Source organism: Platalea leucorodia, assembly GCF_965183815.1.
Source record: "Platalea leucorodia genome assembly, chromosome: 4".
Classification (NCBI taxonomy): Eukaryota; Metazoa; Chordata; class Aves; order Pelecaniformes; family Threskiornithidae; genus Platalea; species Platalea leucorodia.
In genome coordinates, this window is record NC_138826.1 from 61,813,081 (window position 1) to 61,830,523 (window position 17,443).

At 39.6% G+C, this 17,443-nt stretch overlaps 1 protein-coding gene across 4 annotated transcripts in view; it reads left to right on the forward strand.

The window, feature by feature from the left end:
• Nucleotides 1-17,443, forward strand: part of BICD1 (BICD cargo adaptor 1) — a 189,149-nt gene that overhangs the window by 124,143 nt on the left and 47,563 nt on the right. For all 4 annotated transcript variants that reach the window (XM_082310129.1, XM_082310124.1, XM_082310126.1 and 1 more), the window contains exons 3-4: nt 11,992-12,144; nt 15,439-15,876. In XM_082310129.1, coding sequence (XP_082166255.1) covers nt 11,992-12,144; nt 15,439-15,876 — 591 coding nt within the window. The remainder of the gene's footprint in view (nt 1-11,991; nt 12,145-15,438; nt 15,877-17,443) is intronic.

Below are 17,443 nucleotides of genomic sequence, written 5' to 3' on the forward strand. Positions count from 1 at the left end.
AGTGCTTTAGTGAATATTATCCTTAGGTAAATAAAGGGCTGTTTTAAGTTTTTGTGGATGTTCCCAGCTCAGTTCTTTTAACCGTCTCTTAATAATTCAATAATCCGTTTCAGCAGAAGGCTCCTGTTATCAGACCAACACCCATTATGAGCCAGATAGAAGTCCAGTGGAAACAAATGGTGAAAGGAAAACAGCAGTGGTTTTAAAGGGGAATACAAGAGAATAGAAAAAAAATAGATTTAAGCATCATTTTAATATCCAAAGTCGAACAATCCTATAACTTGACTGATATTTTACTCCCTGAGTAAATATGGCATTTTATGGCATTTTTTTTCTGTTTTGATGCATTGCAGGCAGTGAATAATATTCAGTGTTTATTCAATTTCCAAAAGAATAATTTAATTCTAAGGCTGTGCTGCCATGAGCAACATGCTTGAGTAACTCTCCCAGTGATTATGGCATTAATAGTCAGCCCTCGCACTGTGTTCTTATGGCATGTATTACATTTGTATTTCTGTCCTGCATGCTGATCAAAGAGAATCTTGTTTGCTCAGCCTTTTAAGGACAAGATAGAAAACTGTCAATGTAAAAATTACTAATGTTGACTGACTATATATATATATATATAAAGTAAATCTGTGAAATACACAGTCTGTTTTAAAATAAACAAAGGAAAGGACAGCTTATAAAAGCCAAGATCATGTTTCAAAACAATTTATATTGAACAGCCAAGAGTACAACAGTGTTACAGAGACACTTTCTGAGTACAGGTATTTTCACTGTCCATATCAATAAATTCAAGTAACCTTTAGTGCAGTTTACTTTATCAGACCTTCTACATAGGCATTTGTATTTATGAATCACTATGTGTATTGTAATGAATAAAAATTATGGGTAAAATTCAGTCCTAAAGGATGTAGTTTACAGACAGATGAGGTACTTATCTTTGGCTATATTTGCCATCCAAGTCACTCAAATATATTACCTAAAATAAAAATGCTAAGTCTTTGAGAAAAAAAGACATTAGTCATCAAGCCATTTTCATCTTTTTAATATTAATCAACTCCTGTTTATGAATTGATGTTTCTGCTCCTGCCACAGAAGAATAAGTGGGGGTGGGTGGGTGTTCTGCACACAAGGTCAAATAAGCTGCAGAATGCTGCCGTGCTTCTTTTTGCAGCAGATGGGTAATGTTACATGGATTTTAATTACTGAAATTACTCCTGACTTTGAGGAGATACCCTCTCCTAATAATGACAGAATTGGTCACATGATAACATTTGAATTTTGTGGCACAGATGTGTTTATTTAAAGATGTCATGTCTCTGTCCTTCTAAAGAAGAAGGAGAATTACTGAAGTTTAACTTTCTTGTTGTTACTTTCTTAGCAATCTTTTATATACCGTAGTGATATTTTTCAAGGGGAACTTGAAATAGTCTGTTGTCATTGGGAGGGAGGGGTTGGCAGACTCATAAACTGCTTTTAAAACACCTCTGCAACTGGCAATCTGTAACAATAATTTTGACAAGGGAAGCTCTGCTATGAGCATGGGCTTACAGAGCTGCTCTGATGTTGAGCTCTCACAGCTCCTCTGCAGCAGAACAGAGAATGTCCCAGCAGATGACTACTGGAAATAGATTTTCACCTGTGAATAGTTTCTTTGTATCCTTTAGCTATTTATTCACATCACTTTGTAAAAAGTATTAATGGTTTCTTCTCTGTTTCTTTCAATATATTTTTCCTTTCCCAATTCACTGTGAGTAAGCGGGTACAAGAAGGAATATAGAGTGTTAATTGGGGTGTCCTATTCTTTTTCCCCTGACATCTAGTTACTGTTGTTGTCATCGCCCATCTCCCTGCATTTCTGCTGTATTTCATGCAAGGACATCTAAGGAGATTGCTCTGTGGCAGGAGCTATCGGGGATCCTCACTTCTCATGTGCTCTTCTGTTTGTAAAGCAGAGAGGTGGCTGAAAATAGGTGTGTGGGTAAATGGAAGACTCCTGCAGAGAGGAACAGATGCATGTGTTTTGCTGCCTTTTGTGGGTAGGAGAAGAAATACTGTTTTCCTCTTGCAGTGTGAAAGACTCACGTTCAGCTTAGACATTCAAAAAGAGGTTTCTGACAAAGGCAAAAGTGAAGGCAGGAAACAAGTTTCTGGGAAAGGTGATGGTATCTGTTATTAGAAGTGTTTAAGAAGAGATTAGACAGATACCAGGAATGACATAGATGTAGTTGCTCCTATCCAGGGAAAGATGAATGGACTAGATGCTGCCTGGGGGCCCATTTGAGATCCATTTTTCTATGATTTTTATGATCTTTTGGGAGCTGAGGATCAGGATTAATTACATGTCTGATTAATTTGAACTCAGCCCCCTACTAATTTAGCTGCACTGTCCCAGGGACCAGATTTATTAGTACTGCTGCCCAGCCCTGGGTCTGTGTGTCGACATGCTCTCAGCTTCCTGAGCTCTGACGCGGCGCTGCAGCAGGGTCCTCCCACAGCAGGAGAAGGCAGAGGCGCTTGCTCACAGCCATCGATATTGCAACATCTAGCTGGTGTTTACAAGACCAAGGATTGGCTCGGCATGCAAACTGACAAAAGCAGAGCTTGGATAGTATTGTAATGCAGTGCAGGATGGCGAGGCTGAGCTGAGAGCCCTGGCCCAGCACGTGCATCCCTCGACAGTGCAGCTTGATTACAGGTATAAGGAATATAAAGAAAGTAAGGTTGAGCTAGCAGCAAGCTGTAATTAAAATAGTTCTGAGTCCTAAGGAGGGGAGGCAGCTGCCATGGGGAATGGAAAGCTTACAAGGAGCATAGCTCCATGCCTGGAATATGGGAGAATGGAGTCACTGCCCGGCATGCTCGGAGCCGGATTACCGCAGGGAGCTCTGAAACCATCCTGACATGAGAAGTTAAAGTAAGACAGCAGAAAGCAATGCAAAAGCTAGTAGTCAATAAACAGGGACATATTTTTCCATATCAACCAAGCCTAATGGGTGCTAACATAGTCAAGCTCACTCCTTTTATTTAGGTTCTCTGGTGTCTTTTCTCTTTCCTCCTTTCCATCCTCAGGAATTCACTTTACTGCTCCCTGTGCCTCAGCGTTTCAGCGCACACAGTGAAATCTTAGTCCTGCTGGAAGCTATATGTATTTTACAGTTTACATCGATGGGGCTGGGTTTCCACCTCTGGAACCTGGAGTAGATCATACAGTTGTTGCTGAGCAGCAAGCATATCCAAAATAGAAATGGTATCTCTTCCTATTCCCTACCTCCTGCTGGCACCAGTGTCTGTGTGTCCACCCTGTCAGCAGTGTCAGGGAGTATAAATACCATTAAAACTAACTTGTTGTTTGTTAGTTTGTTTTCTGGGGTGACTTGCTGCCCCTATCTGGCTGATGATGTGAAAGCTAGCGCTGGCCCAAGGGAGGGTCAGGACCTGGGAGCAGCAGCTGTGGTACTGCTGAGCTTAAACTGATCACAGACCCACACCCTGTTAGCACAACTTCTCTTTTGTTGGTTAGTCAACATTTTCCTCCCTTCTAGAAGGAAATTTGGCACTTTGCACCTGACAGATGGCCTCTCAAAGAGATATGTATAACTGGCAGATGCCTCTCCCAAGTGATCAGTTGGGCTTTAAAACCAGCTCTTCTTGATGAGCTTGAAAAGGCCTGTGTGGATCCTCCATCAAAAAGCCTGCCTTCAGGCATAGTCATGTAGAATTATTGCTGTTGGCTTCTTAAATTGTGGATAGAAAGGGGCAACCTTCATAGGAAAGGTTGTAATTGGGGGAAAAAAAAAAAAAATTACCATTCAGTCCAAAATGTCTCAGACTGTATTCTTCCCACGCTCTTTTTTTTTCCTGAGCTAGTCTGGCAAGAGCAATTTGGGTTTAGTATCTTTATAATAGTACCCTGTCAGCCATGGGATAATCGGTGATGTAGAGTGGGCAACAGCCCCACTTTAGAGAGCGCAGTCTTGAGTGTTTGTTACTCAGGTACTATTCAGTGTAGTGGGAATAATGAGGATGAGGCAAAATAATTCAGCTGAAGTGTGATGTTAAGAGGTAGTGCCCTGTCCACCCCTGGCTGCATGCTCCCACCCTGCACTCTTCACCCCAACCAGAGTGTGGGGATCCCAGGGGAGCCCATCCTGCTCCCACAGCAATGGCATTGGGCGGATGGCAGCACACGGCATGGCAGGAGCTGGTGAAGGGTCTAGAGCACAAGTCTTATGAGGAGCGTCTGAGGAAACTGGGTTTGTTTAGCCTGGAGAAAAGGAGGCTCAGGGGAGACCTTGTCACTCTTTACAACTACCTGAAAGGAGGTTGTAGCAAGGTGGGGGTCAGTCTCTTCTCCCAGGTAGCAAGCGATTGGACAAAAGGAAATGGCCTCAAGTTGTGCCAGGGGAATTTTAGATTGGATATGATGAAAAATTTCTTGACTGAAAGTGTTGTCAAGCACTGGCACAGGCTGCCCAGGGAAGTGGTTGAGTCTCCATCCCTGGAGGTATTTAAAAGACGGGTGGACGTGGTGCTTGAGGACATGGTTTAGTGGTGGACTTGGCAGCGCTAGGTTAACGGTTGGGCTCGATGATCTTAAGGGTCTTTTCCAATCTAAATTATTCTATGATCCTATAAGTGGGAGTGGGACTGGCCTTTGGGCTGTGGCTGGCCCCTGGGTGGACCTGGTTTTGTCCATTGGTACCTGGAGAAATTTGAAGGCCAGTATAGGCCTGAATGGACTGTGGGAAGACTCTTTGTGGAGAGTTCTGCGTTTGCAAGATGTTATCAGCCTGCTCCAAGGCATGGATGTGTCATCATCTTTCTTTTACCCAGTCAGTGTGGTATTTAGAAAGAAATCCTTCCACTTCTTAGAAATGTTTAATACTATTAGAGCTGCAGGAGAGAGATGAGTAGCACCGTTTTAAGTTTAAACAAAATGGCCTCCAGGATGTCCTTCTTATGGCAAAACTTTTTCCAGCCAATTGATATTTTGCTGTTTGCAATGATCATATGTTAATGTATGACATCATTCTGCAGATATGCAGAAGGATCATATTAAATGAACTGTGCTATAATCCTGGAGTCTGAATTTCCTCTCATGCTGTTTTAGTACAGTTTAGTTAGGTAAAGTTTCTCTTTCTTTGAAGGAATTAGTTACGAATGTTACAGCAGTGTTTGTTACAGGGTGCTAATATTAAATAAAATGAATTAAAATTAATTATAATTAATATATTAATATATAATTGATGTATAATTAATGCATCAACACTAATGCATTAATTGATATAAATGCAGTCAAATCAAACCATTATTTTTCACATAAATATGTATGATTAGAGATTTGTAGTTTATATCAGTTTATAAAGAAGTCATTATAATATTATGTGACCATGACAGCAGGAGAATTAAAAACCTAAACAACCAGAACATTCCTTAGTTCTGTCTTTTGATACATATATTTATGTATGAAAGTCAATAAAATAGATATTTTATAGGGATTTATACGTAGCAGGATTTACAATGTTAAATATTATGGGTTTCAAACTCTGTGATAACTATGTAAATGGGCCATTTAATTGCCCTTGATAGAAATTCAACTTATTTCGTTAGATTTAGCAATTCCAATCAAATGCGTTGAGCATTTCAGATGATAAAATTATTAGATGTATTGTAAATGCTTTATTTAAGAGCCATCACTGGTGAAGGAACTTGAAACATACATTATCTTGATCTGGCTTCTATTCAATATGCTATAGCTAACAAATATATGGCTTTTTTTCATCCTTGTCTTTGACAGTGCTGTCATTCTGTAAGTAAATCCATGGAAGGGAAAGATTATAGGTACTTATGTTATTCTACAGATGTATTTTTAAAAATATCTTGTGCACAATAGCATGTCTCTTTTTTTTCTGGTTTTGAGACAATGAATGATACATCAAAAGCTAAGGAATGTCAGAATCGTACGTAATTTCAAAAGTTAGTGGTTTCTGGTTTTGGACAATAGGAGCTGTGTTTGTGTTCTTAAAGTAGTATGCCAATACAGCTGGTTAGATCAGATACAATATCATGAACTCTAATAACGCCACCTGAATGAAACTTTTTGAAGGATGAGATCAGATAAATTCAGATAAATTCAGATTAAAAAGGAGGATGCAGACTTTTAACAATGAGGAAGAAGAATCTTTGAAATAATTTATTTTGGGATATAGAGGTACCTGTATATTGAAAGGGAAGCACAAATGGTTCTGCAAGAGATGCTCTGTCCCTGCGTAGCTAGGCGTCTACATCTATGAACCAGGAGGATTGGGCTGCAAATTCTGCAAAAGAGTCAGACCAGGTCACACTAGGTCATCCACAAAACCCCATTATGGTTTTAAATATATCTGGAAACATGGAAAACATCATTCTTTCAGTTCAAGGTGAGTATTGCTCACCTTGGGAGAGGGTGTATGGGAGAGGGAAACTTTAAGGCTAGTCCAGAGAACCTTTTTTGGGGACTTAAAACAGTTGATGTTAAATAAAAGAAAATGGTCCTCGCTTTTCTATTCCCCCTTTTGTCCTCTCTTCTCTCAGCTTCCCTTATGCCTTCAGAATGAAAAATCAGGACCTGCTGGGGCAAGCTGGGTATCTTTGCAGACCAGCCAGTGCTCCCTGGCCGCCTCCTCCCTGGCTTGGCAAGTCTCTTTCTGGGTCTTTTCCTTGTATTATTTTCCTCTTTGGGTTCTTCCATTAGTAGAAAGGAAGAGGGGTGGCTTTCCAGTGGTGTCCTGGTGTCCTGCTACATCGTGCTGGTGAGAAGAATTCTCTTTATGATACAGAATTAGATTTTCTATTGTTTACAGAAAACAAATAATGTACCTATATTTCACATTAGAGGCTTCTAAAGAGGAGATATAATTGGGCTTTGAAGTTTCTAAGGGTATATCTGTATATTCTAAAAGTAATGAATCAAAGATACTTTAGGGTTTGGTTATTTTTTCCTCATTAATTTCTCATAAATTTATTTATATTTGCATGTTACCAAGTAGATACAAACAATATATTTAAAAAGAAGCCAAAATAATTTATAAGTGGAGGTAATTTTATGATGGAATGATCCCAAAGGAAGTCCCAAACCTGGTTTTGGCCAAAGTTGTGCTGGTAGTGCTTCCCCATGTGAAGTTAGCGTGTTTGTAATTAAATTTGAACCCCAGTTAAATTCTGTTTTCTGTGATATGCTTATTATTGTTCTTCATAGAAAATACACCTTTTATTTTCCTCTTCAGAGTCAAGTAAACATGGCATACAAATTTACAGTGAGACTTGTCAACAAACACATGAGATCATGGATATTAGTCTGAGCATAACCTTTCTATTACATTCAATTTACTGCTAGTGCAATAAAACTGTCATCAGATTGAATGGGATTTTATACTGCATCAGCTATAATACAATGCTGTTAAATTGGAAGTACATAAATTTTCCATTGTTCTCTTACTCATGGGTTATGAAAATTAGAAAGTTACGCACAGCATCATGCTATGACTTGCATATTCAAACAGATAAGTGGTGATTTAGTCAGGGCAGTTTGGGGCATATAATTAATTTCTGATTACAAGGCTGTTTTGTAGTGTGAACAATAGTACGTTTTACTGCAGTAAGGACCTGAAATCTTTTCATGAAAATTTGTATGAAAAAAATGTAGGGAAAAAGCTCAAACACTAGTTCCCTAATTTTGTTTGGGACAAAAAACAGAAATAAAAAAAGGGCTTTATGTATTCCAGGATAGGGAAGAACCAAAAATAGTTAATGGAACTGCATTCACTTTAAAAAGAAGGCTTCAAAACCACCAGTTTCCAAGAAGTTCAGTTTATGGGTCTACAGTTCAGGAAATCAAGAGACACCAGAGCTCACTTCTCATCTTGAGATGAGAATATGCAGCTTCAGGTACTGTTCCTTGCCCAGTTTGCTTTCCTTAGGTATATTGATAGGACACAAGGCTGTAACAAGCACCTTCCTTGTGCAACATTGGGGGTGTTCTGACAATAAAATGACTGTTGGGGGAATCATATATTTTTTCATAGTCCTTTTTCATTGTTTTCAAAATTTGACATTTCCATTCTTACATTTTGAAGTACCTTCTTTCTTGCAATTATTTGATATTGCACAATGTATCACAATGTGTCTACACACACAATTAATACAACATGCTCTGTACGCAGAGTAGGGAATACACCATTTTAAAAGTCTGTGCTGAATCAAAAATGAATAATATATTCATATATATTGCATTTGATTTTGGTAAGAAGTATAAAAGTTTATTATTTAATGTTTATATTCCACTGATGTCAGAGACCTATCAGGATTGAAGTGATGGTTGTATGATACAGAAATGGTCCTTGCCCCTGTAAAACCTAGAGATGTCTTTCACTTTTCATATATGGAAAGTCTGAAAATGCATCTAAGTACTAGTGGATAGGTGACCTGAACAGACTTTATCTCGACTGAGCCTTCTGTTCTTCATTTCTCATGGTCTGTTCTGTTATGTGTAGGTTCATTAGACATGCATTGAGCTATGTGACTGACATCTTCCACAATTAGTGCTCATGTATAATTAGATGCAATGCTGACAAGGACTCTGTTGTTTTCTATAGTTTCACAGAAAGGCCTTTTCCTTCTTTTTTGGCACCAATCCATTAATACCATTGCACCATGTTCAGCTGGTGGCTGGGATTGAAAGTAATTTACAGCCATTAAAACATTGCTCCTGTGTCATTAGCTCCACCACTTGGATTAATTTGGTTTTTACAGATACAGTAGTCCATAGGGGAATCCTTTCTGGAAATGTAAAAAGTCCTAAGGCAGTGCCCTAGTAAAAGCCTCTGGCTCAATTGCTCTGTCCTGCAAGTTTAGTGTTCAGTGCTTGATTACTAGTAAAGTTTAATTATGAATCATTTTACTAATAGTTTGGGTTACATTGTCCTCTAGTGGCTCATATAGATAACTGCCCTGTTGACAGACTCCTTTTGCCCTGTATTTTTAAATCCTCTCATACTCTTTTCATACAAGTGCAAGTCACCTCGGAAGAGGACTGATGTAATGGCCAAATAAAAAGTTTACATCTTACTGCCACTGTATCAGCACAGCAGGATCTCTCCTCTATAACTGCATATTGTCTGCTTAAGAAATACATATTCAAAATAGTTCAAAATAATAATAGAGAGTTGTGAGAGAGATACTGCATTTAATCAGAGCATTTGATGGAAACAAATATACCTTTCTTACTGACAGTAACAAAGAATAAACTCAGCATGAATTTTTTTTAATAGGTTGAAGACTAGTTCACTTCCACAAAATGCATAGAGATCTCATATGAAGGAAAACAGAATCAGCCTCCAGCACGTCCTGTGGCTAGTCATTTGTAAACCTCGGTAACGGCAGGCTTTTGCCCTGTAACCTGGCAGCGCCGCCTTTCATAGGAAGCAGTGAAAGCACTGGAGCGCTTTGCAGCTGGATGTTTGCCAGCATAATGCAGATGTTTGCAAATAGGAGGAGGGATCTGGGAGCATGGAGAATAATGCCAGGGTACTTGCAGTGACAAAACACATGTTTTATGTTACTTTGACAAGGTGATACCACATTCTCTGATGTGCTGGGTTTGTTTTGCCCCTGTGGCAGAGCAGCCGGATTGCTGCCAGCGGAGGCCTTGGCCCTGGTCACGGGAAGCACGGCAGGCAGCGCTGCAGCAGGCACGGCAGACAGGATGCTCCCACTTCGACCAAATGCCATGAGTAATGAGGAGCAGAGGTTGCTCTGCAGAGATAGTTCCTGCATGTGTAAAAGGAGGAGAAGTGCTATAAATCCTTCTGTTTATACCTCCGAGATTATGTAGGAGAAGGAGCAGTTACAAGTGGCAAAGCAATGTGATTTCTGTCTTCTTTAAGAAATGGTGGTGCACTCCAGCAAGATGATAGCTCACATTTTCTTTTGCTGTTTGCAGTAATGGGAAAGACAAAGGAGTACTCTGACCTTACAGAGTTAATATCAGAGGCCTTTTCAAAGTAGCATGCCTTGTACTCTGTCTAAGAAATAATATATATGGATTCAGTAAAAATTGTTTGCTCAGGTCCTCCATCTCTGGTCACCTTGTTTCTTCCTCCGTTTTCGGAGAGGCCTTACTTTCAACCAGCAGTGTGACTGTGTGCGTTGGATGGATGTCAGCCGGTTGCTGTTCATTCCCTGGGCTGATCATCCTCCAAATGCTGGGAGAGTTGCAGAGTAGCTTGATTATACTTGACACAGTGGCACCGTGCGTTTGGTGCTCTCCGCATACTGCCTCAGACTCGCACATATACCCACACCTAGCAAGCATCAATAACCGCCACCGCTGAGAATGAGCTGACAGAAACAAAATGTATAAAGGCAGCCCTGAGGTATAAAATGCTTTCACCTCATGAAATCACCTGCAGTGCCATTCTTACAGTTCACTCAGAGGTTTATTAGGCAGTGATGGATGCAGGAATATTTGCAGGGAGTTACTTTTATCTGGTGCTCTTGTGGCTCTTCTGCCACTGGCAATCTTTTAAACCAAAGGCGTGCCTTCAGTTAAGAAAACATGTAGGAGCTTTAGTCTTCTTAATTAGTTGCCAGGAGGGGGAAGGTGATGGTTTTTATTTTTCTTTAACAAAAAGGCTTCATTTTAAAAAGTGCTTTTGTAACACTTGCATTAATGTATTTTTTTTCATGCTTTGCAATGCTATTTTCCAGGGATTTATAATTGTTTATTTAATCTAGGTGCTAAGCAAAGTTCTGTTTATCCTTGATTCAGAATATAGGGTTTTATCCTTTACATACCAGAGGATGAGTTGTACAGATAGATCTATTCAGAGCTCGCTGACTACAGTTTTTGCTGTAATGATTTTTTAAGCATTTGACTTTTCCAGGTAGCTATCAGGCCAGTGGTTGCCCTCCCTCTACTCGGGAATCTTTTACAGAAACCCATGACTGCTTCCCAGGTGTGCTCTTTCTGACACCCCAGCAGTGAGGGGGCTCTGCCCCATCATTGAGGTCGTAGTAGTGCTTCCAGCTGCTGCACAATACTCAGGTTCCTCCTGCTGGCAGGGAGAGGATGCGACCGATTATGCCTATTCCTATTAATCAGGAAAATGCAGACTTCTCTTCAAAGTAGAGGGAAGGGTTGCTCCTACCGACCGTGTCGGTCACTGTTCTCTTCCAGCTACGTGTTAATTCCGTCTTCCTGTAGTGCATTTTACATCAGGGTTATGCCAGCAGAGTCTTTCCAGAATAACCTGACCCTTGATGTCAGAGCTGGAATCCAATGGAAACAAATTTTGGTGAAGCTGATCCCTTGTGACCTCTGTCATAAGGCTGTCTGGGAACTGCAGATGCTAATGGAAAAAATAAAGTGGTGACCTTGTGTGTTCTCAGACTCACAGGGTGTAATCCTGCTCAGCACAGCAATGCATTTGTCAGGTTTTTTAACGAGCGCTTTACCTGCCGGGCAGGTCCCCCTGCCTACCTGTGTGCCTCTCCAATGCCTGCAGATACTAACATGTGAGTACACCTTGCTCAGCAACAGATGTCTTTACAGAGCAGATGCCGTTACTCATTGCTTTTCTGTATGAATGTAGAAAGCACCCTTTGGTGGGAAACAGGTGGTAATTTTCTTTAAATCCAACCGTATTGTAGAGCAATAAAACTAATGAGATGATAAAGCCTTGCCAGGTTTTCCATTTCAATAAACACCTAAGCTTGAAATTGTTTTAATTGACCTTTCTTATCAGATGTTCTTATTTCTGCATTGCCAGCATACACCTGAAATTACTGCTTGGTCTCAGATTAAAAGGTTATGCTGTTTTGATTTGCACCGTTAAATCATTTCTATTTGAGGATCAAGTTTTTGTTTGGCCTTTTCTAAAGTCAGTGTTCATCATTAAAGTGGCTGTACATGACTGGTAACGTACTTGCATTTTCTCTCTTCAGAATAATGAAATGGTGGAACTGCAGAGGATACGAATGAAAGATGAAATTCGAGAGTACAAGTTTCGAGAGGCGAGACTCTTACAGGACTACACTGAGCTTGAAGAAGAAAACATCACTTTACAGAAACTGGTGTCCACACTGAAACAGAATCAAGTAAGCATTGAAAGATTCAAGGCGCTATGCTGAAAAATGACACCATTTTCTCTCATTTGCATAACGTGATCCTGCAGAGCACTTTGCTAGAAGTTTCTTTGTATGTTTTTTTCAGTTGGGTTTTTGCTAAACACTTATTCTGAGTGTTATTGGCCATTTTTGACGTATGGGGAGGCTCTCACCTCAGTTTTAGGAAAATCCTGGTGGAATATTTCATTGTAGAACTTTGTAATAGCAGAGGAATTATTCAAATAGATAGAATTGCACCTTTTCGCTTCCTGCTTTTCCCCTCCTCCCTCCCTGCACGCTGAACTCGGTGCCCAGGAGCAGAGTTCAGCCCTCCGTTTCCTCTCAGTTAGTTTCCTGCCCATCCTTCCCTCTTCTGAAGTGGAGAAAAGAGGAGATAATGTTCTCCCTGTTCTCCTTTTTTTTCCTGCTCCTTGCGTTTTCCTGCACTGGTGTTTCTCTCTTCTCAACCATGCTAACCCACAAGCTTCAAAAATAGAACATTTAAATTGAATAAAAGAGATTTGTTCTCATGTCAGAAGAGTTAACTTGACGTGATTAATATTTAAGTATCCAAGTTGGATGATGTAACACTTTCTGCCTTTTAGACGCTGTCCAGACCAGCATAACATGGCACTACATAACACCATTTCCTTAACTGCTAGCAGATGGTAACAGCACTGTGTTGCAGCCCCTGGTTTATGTCCTAACCTACTGCCTGGTTCAGTTAGGGCATTTATCAAATAGCCAAGACTGCCACAGTCACTAGTGGCAGCCTGGTAACACAGCTGCCTTATTCCTGCAGGAATATGCAGTACTATTTCAGCTATCTTTTCCTGCTATTTTACTGCTCTAGCACAAATGCAATTGAAACATTTAAAACAAAGGAACTGTGCTGCAGGGAATCCTCAGGTAACAGAAGTGGGTACGTTGTTTCCTTATTTATGAAGATACCCAGACTTTCATGCTCCTGAAACTGAATTTATAGCAGATCATCTTTGTGTCAGAGTTATTTACCGAGCCAGCAAATTCCCCCTTTGAGGCACAGATTTTTTCTTCATCAACCTCATAGGAGGCATTTTCACACTACCAGGAAATTAAAGACCCCTTTATGGACTGTCCTAGTTTTCCCCAGAAGAAAATCTGTTTGCAAGAATTTATATCTGTCATAATATTTCATTCTTAATGAAACCAAATGCTATCAGTCTATGGAGAGAAAAAGCATTGCCACATTTTGAATGGCTTTAAAAATCAGTCATTTTGCATCACATATCCATGCACTTGTGATTCCTAAAATAGCTTTGAGCTACAAGATAAAATTTTAAGAGCATTTTATACTTTAATACTTTAATTTACAAAACCATATGTTACAAGTCTTAGTGCTAAACTGGAATTATCTGTGTTGGGGTTTTTTATAGCTTTTGTAAGCAAGAATCCATGAGATGGTAACCATATAGATAATACAGACCTCTGGTTTTCATATGGATTTAAAATTTTAAAAGGTTTCTTTTTCCATGTCCTTAAGTTATAAACATAGCTACTTGATGGGATTTAATAATTTTTCAGACGGACCTCTCTCTTCAGTCAGAAAAGATAACAAGTTCCTAAATGTAGATCTCAAAATATCATGGATTTTCCTTTTCTATTTAACATTTCCCAATATGACTTTGGAACTTTCTTTGTTGTTAGAAATGTTCCCATTTTCCGGGTTTGAAGATTAGTGCTTCGGCTTTTAAGTTTGCCTTTCCGAAGGCTTATGAGTATAAGGCTTTTGACAGGTTGATAAATATTCTACTCCAGTCAGAATAGTTGATGTTTCTATTTTCACCAGCACCTTATGATAGTTTGTTTAAAAATATACATGTCAAATAAAAAATATTCTAGACAATGCCTTAAAATTGCAGATAATAATGCATATTAATGTATTTGAATGAGAAAAGCCTTAAGTGAAAAAAGCTTTTTAATGGAAGCCTGAAAATTCAGTATTTCTTTTCCTCTTTCACCAAACTATTAAATTAAATTTCACCAGATACTGGGATTTTTTTGCATTTAGAAATGAAAACGTGGATGAGTAACATGATTAGAATTAAATTAAAAATCAAAGCATGATCATTTTTACCAGGAGAGTTGGTCAAGCATGGACAAGGACCTTTACAAACAAAGCTCTTCTTTTTCATTGCTGTGAGATTTTCCAACAGTGAAAAGGAAGATGAGGAGAGCCAGCAAGGGAAGGCGTTCTGCAGTGGGGATCAGCTGTGCCATCTAGGTATTGCTGAGTAACTGGTTTTGAGCTAGATTGGGTTTACCTAGGCTGTGCTTTTCGTTAGGTGCAATAGAAGGGACTGAATAAACATGGGAGCTGCCTTTTAAAGAAGAGAGAAGCAGCTGGTTTTTTCCTCAGCCCACACTGCCAATAAATACCTTGATAAAATACTGCACCTAGGTGTGGGGCAGGGAGCCTGCCCTCTGGGAAGGAGAAAGACCAGCGAGCCCCTCCAAGCCTGGCGAGGCTGCACCAGGTCGCTGGGGGAAGCGCTTCAGGCCGCGCTGTCAGAGCAACAGGCTGCCAAGTGCTCCAAAATGGCATCCCCAACACACCGTTCGAGGATTGTCAGGCTGGATAAGCTCTTTAATACATTTGTCTGGTAGTTTAAAAATCTCTAACAATTTGGGGCATCTTAGAGTTTAAACTGACTGTAGGAATAGTTTGCTGTTTAATTTTTAAAATCAAATGCTTCTTGACTAATAGAGAGGCTTGTATGACACAGAGCTGAGGCTCTTCTGCAGTTTTTGTATTTGAACACTACTAAGACACCACATACTTTAGAGTATCTGTGCCTCAATAACTTTACATCTGGTAAGAATTTAGATAAGAATTCATCTTCAGAATACTTGCAATTAATGAATCAGACTGTGTTAACCTGAGATCTATACATACCATGATATACCAACATTGCTTATGGCAATTCATAATAAATCTATGGTTACCAGGGTATCCGCTACTAAACAGCCTTCTTTCCATGAAATACATTGTTTATTGTCATAAGTTGCTCAGAAAAAGGTGTTACATTTCTTGATTCTCACATGCTGAAAAAGTGAGCAGTGGAGTATTTAACAGGGTGAGCTCCACTTGCATTTTCTGTGCAGCCGGTTCTTCACAGCTGCAGGCAATGTCTGGTATTTCAAACTGTATTTTCTGTAACACCTATTTCAACAAGGCTGATAAATGGCAGGTTTTCATGACTCAAGTTTTAGTATTATGAATGTTCTTTGTCTTGTCTAATTCAGGTTGAATATGAAGGCTTAAAGCATGAGATTAAACGATTTGAGGAGGAGACAGTGTTGCTTAATAGTCAGCTAGAAGATGCCATCCGGCTGAAGGAGATTGCTGAGCATCAGCTGGAGGAAGCTCTGGAAACTTTAAAAAATGAAAGAGAGCAAAAGAACAATCTGAGGAAGGAACTCTCCCAGTACATCAACCTCAATGATAGTATGTATAATAACCATATTAATATATCAGTAGATGGATTGAAGTTTGCAGAGGACGGGGGTGAGCCCAACAATGACGACAAAATGAACGGACATATCCACGGGCCTCTCGTGAAACTCAACGGTGACTACCGAACTCCCACGGGTAGGAAAGGAGAATCTCTGCACCCTGTCTCTGACCTCTTCAGTGAGCTCAACATATCAGAAATACAGAAACTGAAGCAGCAACTCATGCAGGTAAGAGCTGAATTTAGTGTCCTGAAGTGTTTAGACATACATCCTATGGACCCTAATGCCTGCTTTTCCAATGATTTCCCTCAGTGATGTTCTTGACCATGTATGTCCTGTTCTCAGACTTGTGCTTTGGTGTTTCTTCTTATCCAGGTTTTGCTAGAAATATCCCTAGTAAACAGAGTATCTGTCTGAAAAAAGTCAGTCTGATCTGAGCACATGGTTAGTGCAAAGAGGAGAAAGGGACCTAGTTGCTGTGGTTGCAGATGGTTAGATTCTTTTTCTCCTGCTTTGATAATGGGAAATGCCCCTGAAATTGCAAGTGGAATAAAGTACTCTTCAGTATGACCAAAGCTATCTGGAAACAAACCCACTAAAATACAGACAGACTTGATTATGCTCCCTTGCAAGTCAGAGGGAGTTTTTGCCATTAAATTCAGTTTGAACAAGATTTGGCATACTGACAAGGGAGAACAAAAGGAGAGGAGCGCTCCTTTTAATAACTGGGCACTCGGAGAGCATGTGGCATGTGAGATGTCACAGAGTGCCCTTGTCCACCCTGGCAGTCCCAGCGGATGTGCAGGCTGCAGGGGGTGCCTTGGGGACCATACAACCAGTGTTTGTTCTCTGTTCATCCAAGTCCAGCCCAGGCATAACCAGAATAGGAGCCTGGGATGCAAGCCAGATAAAAACTCAAGCTGACAGCCCCGATGTCGACATCATCTTAGAAAGGGGTACAGTGCCACACAGAGAAAGGGTCCCACTGCCCAAGCTGTTGAGCATCTTCTCTGCCACAAGAGCTTGAAGGGTTTTGGCACCATCAAGGAAATACCCAGCATTTTCTAGCTGCAGGCTTCCTAAAAGTTCCTCTTTTAAAGGGGGTAAATGTAGATTCTTTACTGCTTAAAATGTAAAAGGCAATTTGGAAGTAAAGTAGAGCAAACCCAATTTTCAGTGCTTGCTAGAGAACAATAAATCCCTGCGTGGTCTGTCCTATATTTGCTGAAGAGTTAATTGTTCTATTTATTTCATTGCCAAATGCACTGTGGGAAGTTTTGATCTGAGCTATGACATGGCGAACACTGATGACATCTAGTGCTTTGCACAAATAAATTTGATGCAAGATATACATAATTCGTGTGGAAAAGCTTCAAATTTGGAATTTTGTTTCTGTGAAAAATTCTGTCAGAAACTTTTCCAGTGTTAAAATGTAAACAGTGTGTGTAGTTTGTGTATATATGCATATATAAAAATATGCATGTTTATGTACATATACCTTTATGTATATAATATATGCACATATATATTATATACAGCTTTTTATTTCATTCAGGAATACAATGTTAAAACTTAAAAAACTACACCTTCAGAAAAAATGCTTTGAAATGTCCACATTTTAAAATACAATGTAAGCATTTTCAACCATAATTTACAGTGAAGTTTATGCAATATAAATTTGGAGTAAAAGCTGTTCGGAAATGAAAAACAAGACTGTTTTAGTATGCTTTGTCTTGATTTTATTAAATTAAATATTGAGCTTGTTGAATCAGAAAACTTCTATTTGAAAGATACT